Below are 14,035 nucleotides of genomic sequence, written 5' to 3' on the forward strand. Positions count from 1 at the left end.
CACACCCCACCACCATCCATCAGATGCTCCTGTTCCTTTAGGGTATGGGAACACTCCAGTGATTTCAGAGAAGATAGTCCTTGTGGCCGCAATAGGCTTGACTGAAGTTGATCTTGCCATTTTTCCCCCCTTTGGTTTTTCAAGACAGGGTTTCTCTGTGTAGTTTTGGTGGCTGTCCTGGATCTCGCTCTGTAGACCAGGCTGGCCTTGAACTCACAGAGATCCGCCTGCCTCTGCCTCCCAGAGTGCTGGGATTAAAGGCGTGCACCACCACTGCCTGGCCGACCTTGCCATTTTCAATCTTCACCTTCTGAAAGCTAGTATCCACCTTCCCTGGTCCCGGGGTAATGATCTGACCACAGGATCTTAGGTCTAGAAACCTTAGAAATTGGACTGGGGGGCTACCCGAGAAATGCCTCCAGGGCAACTGGACCGGGACCCTGTTCTCGTGAATGTTTCTGTCCCTCTGTCACCCTATGTCACCTGGGTGGTGGTATACCCAAAAGAGATGAGTGAGCATCTGAGATTAACACCTGCCTTTACATAGAACTGTGTGGGATGTCTGTGGACGAGCACACACGCGTGTGTGTATTCGTGTGTTTGTGGAGAGCATAGACCAATGTCAGGTGTCATCCTCAATTGCTCTCCACTTTATTTCACGGGACGGGGTATCTTAGTAAACCTGGAGCTCGTAAATTTCACCTAAGCTGGATGGGGCCAGTGAACTCTCAAGAATCTTCTGTTCTCCCTAGCACTGGGATGGCATGGCCGAGCCTGGCTTTTTCTTTAACTTGGAAAATTTTGTGTGTGCATACAATATATCTTGATCATATTTTCCCCCAACTTCCCCCACCTCTTGCCGCAACATGGTCCATTCTTTGTCTGCTCCCCTGCCCCAACACCCCCCCCCCCCCCCCCCCCCCCCCCGCCATTACTCAGGTCCAGTTGGTGCAGCATGCCTGGTTTTTTCACGTGGGTACTGGGAATCTGAACTCAGACCCTCCTGCTTCCGACTCCGCAGACCTTTGCTGGTTTTTGCTTTGTCTTGGGACACAATCTCCTGTCGCTCAGGCTTGCCTTGAACTCACTTTGTCGTCCAGGCTGGTCTTTGATTTTTCTTGGCCTCTCAAGTGCTGAGGTTACGGATGTGAGCTACCAGTGTTGACTGCCGTTCTGACAGACGCTTTGGTGGTTGTTGTCTTAGTTGGGCTCCAGCCCCAGGTGGATAGGGACTCCAGGGGATGGATGTTCATGGCATCCTGTTATCTTACAGACATTTGTATCTCATGTGGAAGCCTCAATGTCACCCTGGAGCACCCACTCTTCATTGGTGGAATGTGCCAGAACTGTAAGGTAGGGACACAACCCACCTCAAGAGGTGACCTCTTCACTATTCCTTGGCACTGGGAACCAACAACCGACTGGATGTGGTGTGGACCCCTCGTGTGCACTCAGGCTCCAAAGATCGAGGCTTGTTCTGGTTACGTCATGAGAGATCCTTGCATGCTGGCATCTTGGCCCCGCTGGGCAGGAATGAGACTTAGCAACGGGTGAAGGGTGGGTGGCAGAGAGAGAGGCAAGGGCAGGAGCCCTGACTGATAGGTGGGTTGCCATTCCCTTGGGAGCCCCTGTAGAAGGCTATAGGACAGAACTGTTGGTGGGGTAGATCCCTTCCCAGCCTCGCTGTCCGGTTCAGGGCCTGTCTACACATGGCTGCCCTCCCTGGTGCTTCTGACCCTCTGCATTCTCCCTAGAACTGCTTCTTGGAGTGTGCCTACCAGTATGACGATGATGGGTACCAGTCCTACTGCACCATCTGCTGTGGGGGGCGTGAAGTGCTCATGTGTGGGAACAATAACTGCTGCAGGTGAGGCTCCTGCCCCCCCACCTTCCCCACAGAGCTCCATCCTGGGTCCTCATTGCCTGCTCCGCCTGCCTGCCTACCAGTCCCAACTGTCCCCGCTAGCACTTACGCCTACTGCTTTAGACTGGGTCCGAGACTCCGCCCTCTTCACTGGGCTGTCTTCCAGGTGCTTTTGTGTCGAGTGTGTGGATCTCTTGGTGGGGCCAGGAGCTGCCCAAGCGGCCATTAAGGAAGACCCCTGGAACTGCTATATGTGTGGGCACAAGGGCACCTATGGACTGCTGCGGAGACGGGAAGACTGGCCTTCCAGGCTCCAGATGTTCTTTGCCAATAACCATGACCAGGAATTTGTGAGTGTCGGGCTCTGGCTGTGGTCTCACACTGGAGCATGGAGTGCTTCGGTGGGCTGTGGGGTCTGGGCGGGCTGCAGAAGGGGGAGTGAGATGTGTGGGAGTTGTGCAGATCTATCTAGAAGGCCTATAGTTCTCAGCTGGGGGGTCAACACAGGATGGGGAGCTGGGACAGTCCCAGGCATGGACCTGACCAATGGTGTTCACTCCTTAGGACCCCCCAAAGGTTTACCCACCTGTTCCGGCTGAGAAGAGGCGGCCTATCCGGGTGCTCTCTCTCTTTGATGGAATTGCTACAGGTGAGGGCATGGGTTCTGAGGAACTAGCCTGCTTTTTTTTTTTTTTTTTTTTTTTTTTAGAGTAGAGTAGTATGTTTGTATAGCTGATAAAGCTAAGTGACTTAAGAGCTAGGTACGATAGTGCACACATCATTCCAGGACTTGGACAGAGGCAAGGGGATCAGGATTTAATTCACCCTAGGTTGCACAGCTAGTTCAAGGCCGCCTTGGGTTATGTCTCAACAATAAAACAGTAGCAGAATGATTATTGCTTGTTAGAGCTGGACATGGTGCGCACACCTTTAATCTCAGCACTCAGGAGGCAGAGGCAACTAGATCCGAGTTCGAGACCAGCCTGGTCTACATAGCAAGTTCTATCTAGCCAGCTGAGGCCACATAGTGAGGCCTTGTCTAAAAAATTTAAACCATCACTCAGGCTGGAGAGGTGGCTCAGAGGTTCAGAGGTTAGAAGCACCAGCTGCTCTTCCAGAGGTCCTGAGTTCAATTCCCAGCAACCACATGGTAGCTCACAACCCTCTGTGATGAGATCTGGCGCCCTCTTCTGGTGTTCTGCATGTATGCAGGCAGAACACTGTATACATAATAAATAAATAAATCTTAAAAACACCAAAAAAAAAAAGACCCAGGTATCAGGTTGAGGACTCTGGGTGACATGACAGTCCTTGCTCTCTGCTGGCTGGCACAGGGCTCCTGGTGCTAAAGGACCTGGGCATCCAAGTGGACCGCTACATTGCCTCAGAGGTGTGTGAGGACTCCATCACGGTGGGCATGGTGCGGCACCAAGGAAAGATCATGTACGTCGGGGACGTCCGCAGCGTCACACAGAAGCATGTATGTCCGTTCTCGGGGATGTCCGTGTTTCCCCAGTGCCTCAGCAGGGTGGGGTGGGGGTGCCGCCACCCTCTCCTTTCATTATGTCCTGTTTCCTCCTCACCCTCTCCTCCAGCTTTCCTCCTTGTTTTCCATTTCACTTCCGTGGCTTGTGAAGGGGGTGATGAGCAGATTGGAAATGGGAAGTTGGGAGCCAGAGGTAGAACTGTAGGACTCTTGCCCAGAGGAGGGCCTGCAGCCCTGGTTCAGTCCCCAGCCTGTGTAAAGTGGGGTGCTTGCTGTCTGGGGCTGCAGCTGTCGTCAGGTGGTTTGGGGGCTCTTTGTGGTAACGTGTTCTGGATTGGAAGAAAAGGTTTCTGTCATCTAGGTGTTTCTAGCAAATTCTTCCACTCGTCTTCATTTCGGGGGGTTAAGGGAAGGCTGGCAGTCTTCCCCTTAGGGCCTGGTGCCTTTGTATAGACTCTCAGGAGGCCATTCACATGACACCAGCAGTTCTCCCCACTTGGGGAAGGGGGAGGCTGCCTTTTTTTTTTTTTCCCCTTGGCATCTCCTGGGCTCCGTGGTGGGTCTGTTTGCTCACCAAGAAGACAAGCCTCAATGACTGTTGTTAGAATCACAGAACTTTCCGAGAGCAGACCCGTCACGGTACCTTTGTCCCCCCAGATCCAGGAGTGGGGCCCATTCGATCTGGTGATTGGGGGCAGTCCCTGCAATGACCTCTCCATCGTCAACCCTGCCCGAAAGGGACTGTATGGTAGGTGCCCATTTTGCTCCCTCTGCTTTCTGAGCTGGGCCTTCTTCACTTAGGTCCTCTTTGGACATTCCTGCCCTGGCACCTCCTCCAGTGACCCTTTTCCCTCCCCGGGCGGGCCCAGGCCTCACCAGTGTCTGATGCAGACAGCCCCCGCTGACGGCTTCCTCTCTCTCCCGACCTCTCAGAGGGCACCGGCCGGCTCTTCTTCGAGTTCTACCGCCTCCTCCATGACGCGCGGCCCAAGGAGGGAGATGAGCGCCCCTTCTTCTGGCTCTTTGAGAACGTGGTGGCCATGGGAGTGAGCGACAAGAGGGACATCTCACGGTTCCTTGAGGTATAGCCAGCAACTGTGGTTTGGTCAGCTCACTCCTGGCTTCCACCATGGAACGCCGCTTCACCCCTCTCTTGTCTGCATCACGGAGCTGGGGGCTAGGGGCCTCGGTGTGCAAGGGGCAGCTTGAGAAAGACTCCCCTGCCCCCCTGCCCCCCCCCCCCAGAAAGAAAGAGTGCTCACTTAACACCAAGAGGTGGCATGATAGTAGGTCAAAAGAGTAGGCTGAGGCCAGACTCCTCCTGAGACTTGGAGACTGGAGAGAACTCAGATTTGGTTCCTTCCTTCCTTCCTTCCTTCCTTCCTTCCTTCCTTCCTTCCTTTTTTTTTTTTTTTTTGTCTCTGACCAGCGTGGTCTGTGCTCACTCCCTGGCACCCCCCATGGGTGACACCTGGCTTATCTCTGCTTTTATTTCCTGCGATGTGAGCCCCAGTTTAGCACCGAGCCAAGTATAAGCCTTACACAGGCCCAAGGCATTCTTGGGGTGGGCTATGCTCCCATTGTCTCTAACTAGCTCAGTAATACCTCGGGCATAGTCAGCACACACACAGGCATGTCAGAGTGTGCTCTCCTGAGCCCCTGAGTGGTCTGATAGAGCCTTGTGGCTGTTCTAAGAAGAATGAGCCTTACGTTAAACACAGGGAGACACCCATAGTACACAGTGACTACTGGAATAATAATCGTTCCTGTCATCACAGAAAGTCCAGTTGGATTGCACTGGTCTGTCTGGGATGTTCTAGCAAACACATGTGGGGTGTATGTAGGTTTACTTCTGACTTTTTTGTTGGTCCTTTGGGTTTTCCCAGAAAGAAGTGCCTCAGAGGCATTGAGGCTTCCAGCCGGCCCAATCACCCAACAGTATTTAATTACTGTTTCTTCTTTGCTCATCTTGAAACCATCTCCTGTTTTACAGTCCAACCCCGTGATGATTGACGCCAAAGAAGTGTCTGCTGCACACAGGGCCCGTTACTTCTGGGGTAACCTTCCTGGCATGAACAGGTTGGTGAGCGCTCTCGGCATGGGGGAGAGGAGAGGAGTGGCCACAGGCAGGAAGGCCAAGGAGAGGGGGGACACCGAGGGTCAGCCTAGACTGCCTTTATTGAGTGGCTGCTGCTCTGTGTGTGTGTGTGTGTGTGTGTGTGTGTGTGTGTGTGTGTGTGTGCGTGTTTAAGTGTTTAAATACTTTCTTGAGAAAGTGGATATTGCAGATGCAACCTGGTCTTTTTTGCACACAGTAGGCAAATGTTTTAACACTGAGCTACAACTCAGCCCTGGTGTCTGGGACTGGGTGTCCCTGTGTAGTCTGGTTGGGCCTCAAACTCAGAAATCCTTGCTGCTTTCCCCCTTGAGTATTGGATGATAGGCTGTGTTACAGCACTCAGCTAACTCTTAACCTAGGAAAGGCCTTCACTTCCCTGGGCTGTCCCTGAGATACAACACAGCGGCCCAGAATTTTAAAGTGTGCCTTTAAGGTTTATATATCCCAATTGGCTCCAGCCACCATACCCACCCATGAAATCATTGACCACAAATCAGTACAGGTTGATTTGTGGCAGGGTACTCAAAGCTCCGTGTAATGGATTTTAAAAATGTATTTGTCCCCCTAAGTAAGTGTTAGCTGCCTGGTATGTGTTTTGAAACTCCTTTTAAATTTCCTCCTTAGGATTAAGGCTTGTTTGGTTGCTTGTGGGTAGGCATGTGTACGGAGGGTTATGCTGTGTGTGTCTATATGGGGTAGAGGGTTTTAGATCTTCCCTTGAGTCCTGTGGCTGCTGGGGGTTGGCACCTGGGTAGGGCTTTTCTTGCTCTTGCTGCCATGGTGCCTCTTGCTTCCTAGGCCATTGGCATCCACTGTGAATGATAAGCTGGAGCTGCAAGAGTGTCTGGAACACGGCAGAATAGCCAAGGTCAGCCTCAGCACCCAGGACAAGGGTAGGGTGGTAGTTGACGTCAGGATAAGGGAATGCATGGCAGAACTCGGCGCCATTTGCCCGCTTGGGATGTTGTGGGATCACATAACCAGTTGGCCGGGGAATGGGCCAAGCCTGCTGACCCTTAACCAATCCTCCTGCCACTGGAGGGTCTTTAACAGGGTTCTCAGAAGTGCACTTGTTAATATAGGTACATGGACATTCTCTGCATATTCTCTGCGCTACCACATGTATGCTCGCAGAGGCCAGGGAAGGGTGTCAAATGCCCTGGGACCAGAGTTAAAAACCAATTGTGAGCCTCCCTGTAGGTGCTGGGACCTAGGCCCTCTGGCAAAGGAGCCCGTGCTCTTAAGCTCTGAGCCGTCTTCAATCTCCTAGCTTCTTAAGTTGGGTGTCTCCCTACTACCTAGATCAGTACCTGTGTGGTTTGGCTGGGTCTACCCGCTTCTGACTCAGAAGGTGCAACTTTTACATGCCCCCCACCCCTTCTCTTTTTGAATGCCAATGAAGACTTAGGTACGCTTTTTCTGATCCTTTGGGTTTCCTTACTCTGTCTCTAAAGCCTCCCTCCTCCACACGGGGCTGCTTGTCCACCACGTGTCTGATCTACATGTCGGCTTAAGCAGCATGGCATTTCTCCTTCTCTCCTCCAGGCAGCTGCTGAAAATTTCCAGCTTGCCTTTCTTTTCTGGAGTTTTTCTTCATTCAAAAGGACAGAACAGTTTTTTTGTTTTGCCCGTGTTTTGCTGGGACCTAAAAAAAAAAAAAAGCCTGCCACATGGAGAGCAGCCTCTTGTAATTTCTCTCTGGAGAACTCACACGCGAGTGCCTCTGATGTTAGGCTCTGCCCAGGCTCTGCCCATACAGTCCAGCATTCTGGGCTGCAGATCCCCACAGCGCGCCTTTGAGCTGCCGAGTCGTTGACGTCCTTCTTCTGCCTTCAAGTTGCCCACCCCTGAGAGAGCCAGGGCTTTGGAAGACTTGAGGAGTGAGGTCGCCATAGCGGCTGCCTCTCAAGCCTGATTAGAGCAGGAAGGCCCAAGTGACCTCAGAATGAGAAGGGAAACAAGCAGGGACCAGAAAGGAGGCATATTATTCTCAGTGACCTGAGTGGGCTGGACCAGGCAGCCAGTTCTATCAGCAAGTGATGTCTGCTCATTCTCTCTTCCTCTTCGTCTTCCAGTTCAGCAAAGTGAGGACCATTACTACCAGGTCAAACTCTATAAAGCAGGGCAAAGACCAGCATTTCCCCGTCTTCATGAATGAGAAGGAAGACATCCTCTGGTGCACTGAAATGGAAAGGTAGCTGGGTTGGGGTAGCTATGTTGGGGTAGCTTGTGTCTGGCTAGGGCTGGGTTTGAAGGGAGTTTCTGCCTTGGCTGCCACATTCTCGTTTCCTCCAGATTCCTTGTAAGTGAATTTTAACAAACATTGCCCAGCATGCCAGGCTCTTGGGGGAGGACCTGCACATTCCATGACTGGTCCCTATTCAGAGGGGTCTTGGAATCACCCAAAGAGCCCACTGGAACCCGGAAACACAGTCCATGGGCCTCCTGGACTTGCATCATAGGTATTTTGTATGTGTTTTGAAAGTCAGTGTAGATGCCTGTGGACTACACCAGATTGCTCCCAGCTGGGTGGGCTCCTTCTCGGGTCTGAGATTTAGCCAGACAAAAAGGCTGTTCACACAGACACTCTAAGCAACAGGCGTCCCTGTCCCTGAAATTTGCCAAGTCAGAGTCCCACTCTGAGGGACCCTGTCTTCCCAGAAGAGGCATTTAGGGATGAATCTGAGTGTGTATTCAGACACAAGCTCTCTGCAGCCCTCCAGATCTCATGTGCAGGGGGTCTATAGAACATGTCCAAGAGACATTTCAGAGGTGTAGGGTTTTTTGTTTGTTTTTGATGGATGTGATCCTTAAGGCTGGGATTTCATTACCCATCTTTAAATCCACAGAGTTCCTGGCACGTGGCTGAATTGGCCATAAAGGAGAGGGCAGCCTGCCTCGGGCATGCAGAGTGAGCTAACTGCCCTGGCGGCACCTGCCTGCACTCAGCACTTTCTGTCTTCCTCCCACAGGGTGTTCGGCTTCCCTGTCCACTACACAGACGTCTCCAACATGAGCCGCTTGGCGAGGCAGAGACTGCTGGGCCGATCGTGGAGCGTTCCAGTCATCCGCCATCTCTTCGCTCCGCTGAAGGAATATTTTGCTTGTGTGTAAGGGACGTGGGGGCAAACTGAAGTAGTGATGATGATGGTGATGATGATAACAAAGTTAAAACAAACAAACAAAACACAAAACACAAAACACCAAGAACGAGAGGACGGAGAGAGGACGGAGAGCACCCAGAAGAGAAAAAGGAATTTCAAACAAACACAGAGGAGGAAATGCCGGAGGGCTTGGCCTTGCAAAAGGGTTGGACATCATCTCCTGAGTTTTCAATGTTAATCTTCAGTCCTATTTAAAAAAGCAAAATAGGCCCCTCCCCTTCTTCCCCTCCTTTTCCAAGGAGGCCAACCTTTTATTTTCTACTCTTTTCAGAGGGGTTTTCTGTTCGTTTGGGTTTTTGTTTCTTGCTGTGACTAAAACAAGAGGGTTATTATTACAGCAAAATCAGTAACAACAGAAAGTAGTGATACCTTGGACAGGAAAGGGAGAGGGAAAATTCTATAAAAATTTATATATTGTTTTTTTTTTTTTTTTTTTTTTTTTTTCTATATATCTCTTTGGTTGTCTCTAGCCTGATCAGATAGGAGCACAAACAGGAACAGAATAGAGACCCTCGGGAGGCAGAGTCCCCTCCAGCCCCTGAGCAGTCTCAAGAGCACCATTCCTGGTCATGCAGAACAGAACCTAACTAGCAGCAGGGCGCTGAGAACACACCAGATACTTTCCTACAGTATTTCAGGTGCCTACCACACAGGAAACCTTGAAGAAAACCAGTTTCTAGAAAAGCCGCTGTTACCTCTTGTTTACAGTTTATATATATATGATAGATATGAGATATATATATAAAAGGTACTGTTAACTACTGTACAACCTGACTTCATAATGGTGCTTTCACAACAGCGAGATGAGCGAGAACATCAGCTTCCACCTGGCCTTCTGTGCAGGGGGTTGCAGCCCAGGATGGGGGGGGGGAGAGGGCAGCTGGAGGGCTCCCCTCTGAGGGAAGAGGGTGTCATTTTTCCCTCTTGGCTTTTAACAAGCCAGAGAAGGAACCCTATCTCCCCCCCCCCCACCCATGCCCAGCTTCTCCCTGCCCGAAAGGGGGTCAAGCGGAGGTGGTCGGGACCTGGGGAAGCTGAGTGTGGGATTTCTCCAGACTCGTGCAATAACCTTTGAATATCATCTAAAATGACTGCCTTGGTAAGCTGGCATGAGAAAACTCCCCCCCCCCCCCCGATTTCGAATTTGTCAGCCACATTGAAGGCTCCTCATGGGATCAGAAATAATCCAGAGTGAGGGAAAGCGATCTGCCATGAACCCCACCTGGAGCAAATAAAAAAACATACAAAATGTACTGGTGCTTTTTGTCTAAGTTGCCTTTTGTGTGTTCTTTTATGAGCCCCCCCCCCCCCAACATCCCCTCTGCACAAGGCAGCTCTGGTCCTGGAATGGGATGTTTTTGCTCATCTCTACAGACTGCAGTTTCATACTTGGAAGGCTGATGACACCTTTATTATAATTATTCTTATGGTTCTGGTTATAATTGTTTGTTTTGAGATTTTCTTTGAGAAAACAGAAACCCAACACCCTTCCCTTTAGGTTTCAAACCAAGGTGCAGGGGGGTGGGGGTGGCAGGTGCTTCTAAGGACCGGTGGCTCTGGTGCCCTGGCTCCCACCCCTCGGGCCAGGTGGGCCACTGGGCAGTACAGCAACAAGCTAGATGGCCAGGGAGTTCTGAGGCCCACCCTCCGGGCCAGTCACTCTCCTCCTCCTCTTCTTCCCCTCCTCCTTAGTCCGGTGTGTCAGGGCCCGAGGGAGGCCGGGGCAGCCTCTCTCCTCGTGTGTGTGGTTGGAATGGCGTGTGTTTCTTTTCTAGTGTTTGGTCTGATAGCTGTGCTCTCACCTTGGGGCAGCGTCACCTGGGGACCACGAGCTCGCACTTTTCCCCCCACCCCCCACTTCTACCCAGGGCAGGCAGCCTGGTGTTGGCAGTGGGAAGAGAAGGTGATGCTGGCCCCAGTGTGAGGGCCCAATGGGCAGAGCTTGCCTGGATGGATGGAGTGTAGATATGTGGCATATAGAGATATATATTTTATAATGGGAGGGGGGACGGCACCTCCTGGGACCAGCAGGGGCTGGGAGGTGTGCTGTCAAGCACATGGTCCCAAGACCGCATCCCTAGAAAGATGAGGCCTATGATAGGCCCCATATAAATAGATAGGGTCATGTATAAGAAGTATACACCGTGGGGGTTGGAGGGAATGGGCTCTTGTGTTGAGCCTGGGTCCCTCCCACAGACAGCCCCACGCCAGTCAGTCAGTCTAACACATGCACAGGAACCTACTTCTGTCTAGATGCACACCAGGGAGCTCCTGGCATGCTTCTCCCCAGGATCAGGATGCTGGAGTCGGCCCATGCGGCTCTTACACCTCTGTGGCCCCGATGACGGGTAGACTCGATCCCGAAGTTGCTAGGTGCTGAAGTCAGGAAAAGGAGGAGGTTTGATCCAAGCAGGTGCTTCCTCTAGCAGGTCTCTTGTATACCTTTTGCCCCTGGTGATGTCAAAGATTCTTCTGTTAGCAGCCTGTGGTTACTGACCTGCAACTCTAGGCACCAGTCAAGTGAACCTCAACTCCCCTACCTATTCTCCCCAACCAAAATCAAACTGAAATCCGTCTTGGCCACTGGGCTTCCATTGGGAAAAGGAAAAAAATTAAAAAATTAAAATGGGACAGGGAACCTCACCTTTGGAGTAAAGCAAATTAGTGATTACTGAAAAAACCAAACAAAGGCTTTGGCTCCCTTGCTCACTCACTCCTCAGGGGTGAACCCAGCTGGTAGCTTGTTAGACCTCTTGGGCTGTGTGGTCCTGCCCGCCTCTGCTCATTTTCTCTGGATAGATTTTAAGATTGCAACTTGTTCTTGCTGTGGCAGGTAGTGACTGTGGGGCCGGAGCATCCGAGAGAGGGGGATGCTTGCCCCCTTGGAGTCCCTGTGCTAAATGTGATGTCCTCCTTTGCTCCAGCAGGGCTCCGTTCTCACCTGGAGTCCACCAGCACCGTGCAGGAGGACTGCGGGGGAGGAGGGCTGCCTTAGGCAGTCCAAGGTGCTCCCTCCCCCCTCTAGCCAATGCCAAGGTTTTCCCAGCTCTTCCTGTCAGGATGGTCTTCAAGGGCCTTCATCTTCCGCTTCTGCCCACTTCTCACATGAAGAAGCTAGCCTTTCCCAGTAGCCCAGCACCAACTCAGCTGGGCCTGGTGCTCCCCAGCCCCTGGGCTTAGTGTGAGAGTTCAAGAGGAGCCTCAGTGGTGAAGGATGTGGCATTCTCAAAGAACTGAGTGCAGGCCTCCAATACTGACCTGACAAGTCCCCTGGAGTAGATTCCTCATGGGACATCTGGTGTTGTTCCTTCCAGCCCACTCTGTGGGCTTGGTCTTGCTGTAGCATGTAGGCACCAGTTCACTATTGACCATCCCCCCATCTCTCTCTCTGGGGGTCTTTGGGAATGTGCCAGCTTGGCAAAGCTGTGATGCCTTTCATCTCTATCGCAAATGGAGAGCTAGGGTGCTACGGTAGTTGAGGTGGCATTGTGGGAAGTTTATGCAGTGCACCTAGGAGCTCACTGTAGATGGAGCTGAGGCTAGGGTCAGGTCCTGGGAAGATCCCCAGAGGGGTTCCCTGTGGGGTTTCCTTTCCAAAGAAAAGGCTTGTTTTCCCTGGAAACTAAGGTGCTCGGACCGAGTAACAGCCTGCCTTCTTCAGGTGCCCTGTGAAGCCTTGTGCCAAAGATCTGTGGCCCTTGCCCAGGGGAGGCAGCCGGTGCTAGCGCCAGGGTCACGGAACCAAGGCCTCCTGCGGAGGCACACATGCCAGCGGGGTCCCAAGCTGGTGCTAATCCCTCCCCCATAGGACCCAGTAAGCCTGGGAGCCTGTAATACGCTGTTTTTCTGCTGTTGAATACCCTATTTGAAAGCAAAAGTCCCCTAAAGAACCTCCTGGACCTTTTCACTTTGGCAGCAGGGCTGTGTGTGGTGGCAGGTAGAGAGATTGTAGGTAAAGATTGCTTTAACTTTTGGCAAAGTGTGGATTTGGGAGCAACTGGTAATAAGGCAGGCCAACATTGAAAGGGCCTACCAGCCCGATAGCGTCTCTGTTATGGAGATGCTCTGGTTATCCATCATGTGCTGCGCCCAGGGAAAAGCATCTGGTTTAGGAGTTGGGGAGAGTTAAGCTGAGCCACTTTGAAAGAATATGCTTACAGGAAAACTATAGATTGTTGGTTTCTATATTTTTTTTACTATGCAGTGTGTCCAGAGAGTAGAAGTGAGCTCCCAGCCCTGTTGAGGTGCTGAGCTTTTAAGGCACTACAAGGTCTTCAGGAATTGTCACTGTAGGGGCCTGGGCCGTGTGGCCAGCCTAGTTGAGTTTCCAAGCAGGCCCATGTTCAGATCTGAGTTTGGCCCTTAACTACTCACATTGCTTGTGATGAGGTGGTGGCACTGAGATGCCCCGCGTGGCAAGGGACATCTGCAGCCTCTCACCAGCTATGATGGCAAAGGTAGTGTTGCTGAGTGATGAGGTTGAGTTAGAATGGCCCTTTTGACCCTTTCCCATCCAGTGAGTGTCAACACAAAAGAACAGCAGTGCTGGGTTGGGGGACTCCTAAGGAAAGGGTTGAGGGGGGTCCTTGTGAGCTCGTGCATGTGTCTGGTAAGAAAGCTGGGATCTTTGGGGCATGAGGATCTTGTTCACAGGCTTCCTAGGCCTAGCTAAGGTGGGAGCCTTTGCTTGGAGGCAAGTCTCTAGCCCCAGGCACTGGAGTTTTGCCAGTGAGACCAAGAAGCAGGCCCAAAGGGAGAAATATGGAAGGCCCTTAGCTGATAGGGACTTGGCAGCTTCTCTAGGGGACCCCAGAAACTCCAGTAACTGGCTCCCCTATTGGGGTGCACTCTATCTGTGGGCTCATAGAGTGGTCCCCCTAAACCCTGCCCAGCACCTAGACCTGAGGACGTGAGCAGTGGTCTAAAGTCTTGCCTAGTCCCATTTTACAGACTAATTTGATTGCCCAGCCCTAGAATTCTCTAGAAACAACAAAAAGCTGAAATTCTTCAGAATATGCAGAGGGGAGGGAGAGGTGACTCCACAAGGTGCTAAACACATTTTATTAAAAATATATATTGTTAAATTAAGTCTGCTGTCTGGACAATGATGTTTTGTTTTGTTTTCTTGTAGTGGAGTTTAAAAGAGACTATTATTTTACTCTGATATATTATTATTAAAAAAAAGGCATTTTAACTTTGTACTTGAAAACTTAAGTGAGCGATTTCACGTGTTTTAGCTGAGGCATCGAAGTAGCGGGTGCTTACTTGTGGGAAATCATGTATTCATACTGCAAAATAAACTCCGTAGCTGATTTGGTAATGACGTTTACTGTTACAGGCGACTTTGCTTTGACCCCGGTGGCAGAGCACTTTTATTCCACATTCCACGCAGCTAAATGCAG

General features: G+C 51.4%; 1 protein-coding gene across 1 annotated transcript in view; it reads left to right on the forward strand.

Annotated features, from left to right (window-relative positions):
* Dnmt3a (DNA methyltransferase 3 alpha) overlaps positions 1 to 13,665 on the forward strand; it is a 108,671-nt gene extending 95,006 nt beyond the window's left edge. Inside the window, exons 13-23 of the mRNA XM_036170452.1 lie at positions 1,274 to 1,353; positions 1,755 to 1,867; positions 2,031 to 2,214; positions 2,429 to 2,513; positions 3,199 to 3,344; positions 4,008 to 4,098; positions 4,284 to 4,432; positions 5,344 to 5,429; positions 6,268 to 6,337; positions 7,545 to 7,663; positions 8,442 to 13,665. Of these exons, the coding sequence (XP_036026345.1) occupies positions 1,274 to 1,353; positions 1,755 to 1,867; positions 2,031 to 2,214; positions 2,429 to 2,513; positions 3,199 to 3,344; positions 4,008 to 4,098; positions 4,284 to 4,432; positions 5,344 to 5,429; positions 6,268 to 6,337; positions 7,545 to 7,663; positions 8,442 to 8,583 (1,265 nt within the window). The 3' untranslated portion in view covers positions 8,584 to 13,665. The remainder of the gene's footprint in view (positions 1 to 1,273; positions 1,354 to 1,754; positions 1,868 to 2,030; positions 2,215 to 2,428; positions 2,514 to 3,198; positions 3,345 to 4,007; positions 4,099 to 4,283; positions 4,433 to 5,343; positions 5,430 to 6,267; positions 6,338 to 7,544; positions 7,664 to 8,441) is intronic.
* The last annotated feature ends 370 nt before the right edge of the window (positions 13,666 to 14,035 follow it).

Source organism: Onychomys torridus, chromosome 21 (genome assembly GCF_903995425.1).
Source record: "Onychomys torridus chromosome 21, mOncTor1.1, whole genome shotgun sequence".
Taxonomy (NCBI): domain Eukaryota; kingdom Metazoa; phylum Chordata; class Mammalia; order Rodentia; family Cricetidae; genus Onychomys; species Onychomys torridus.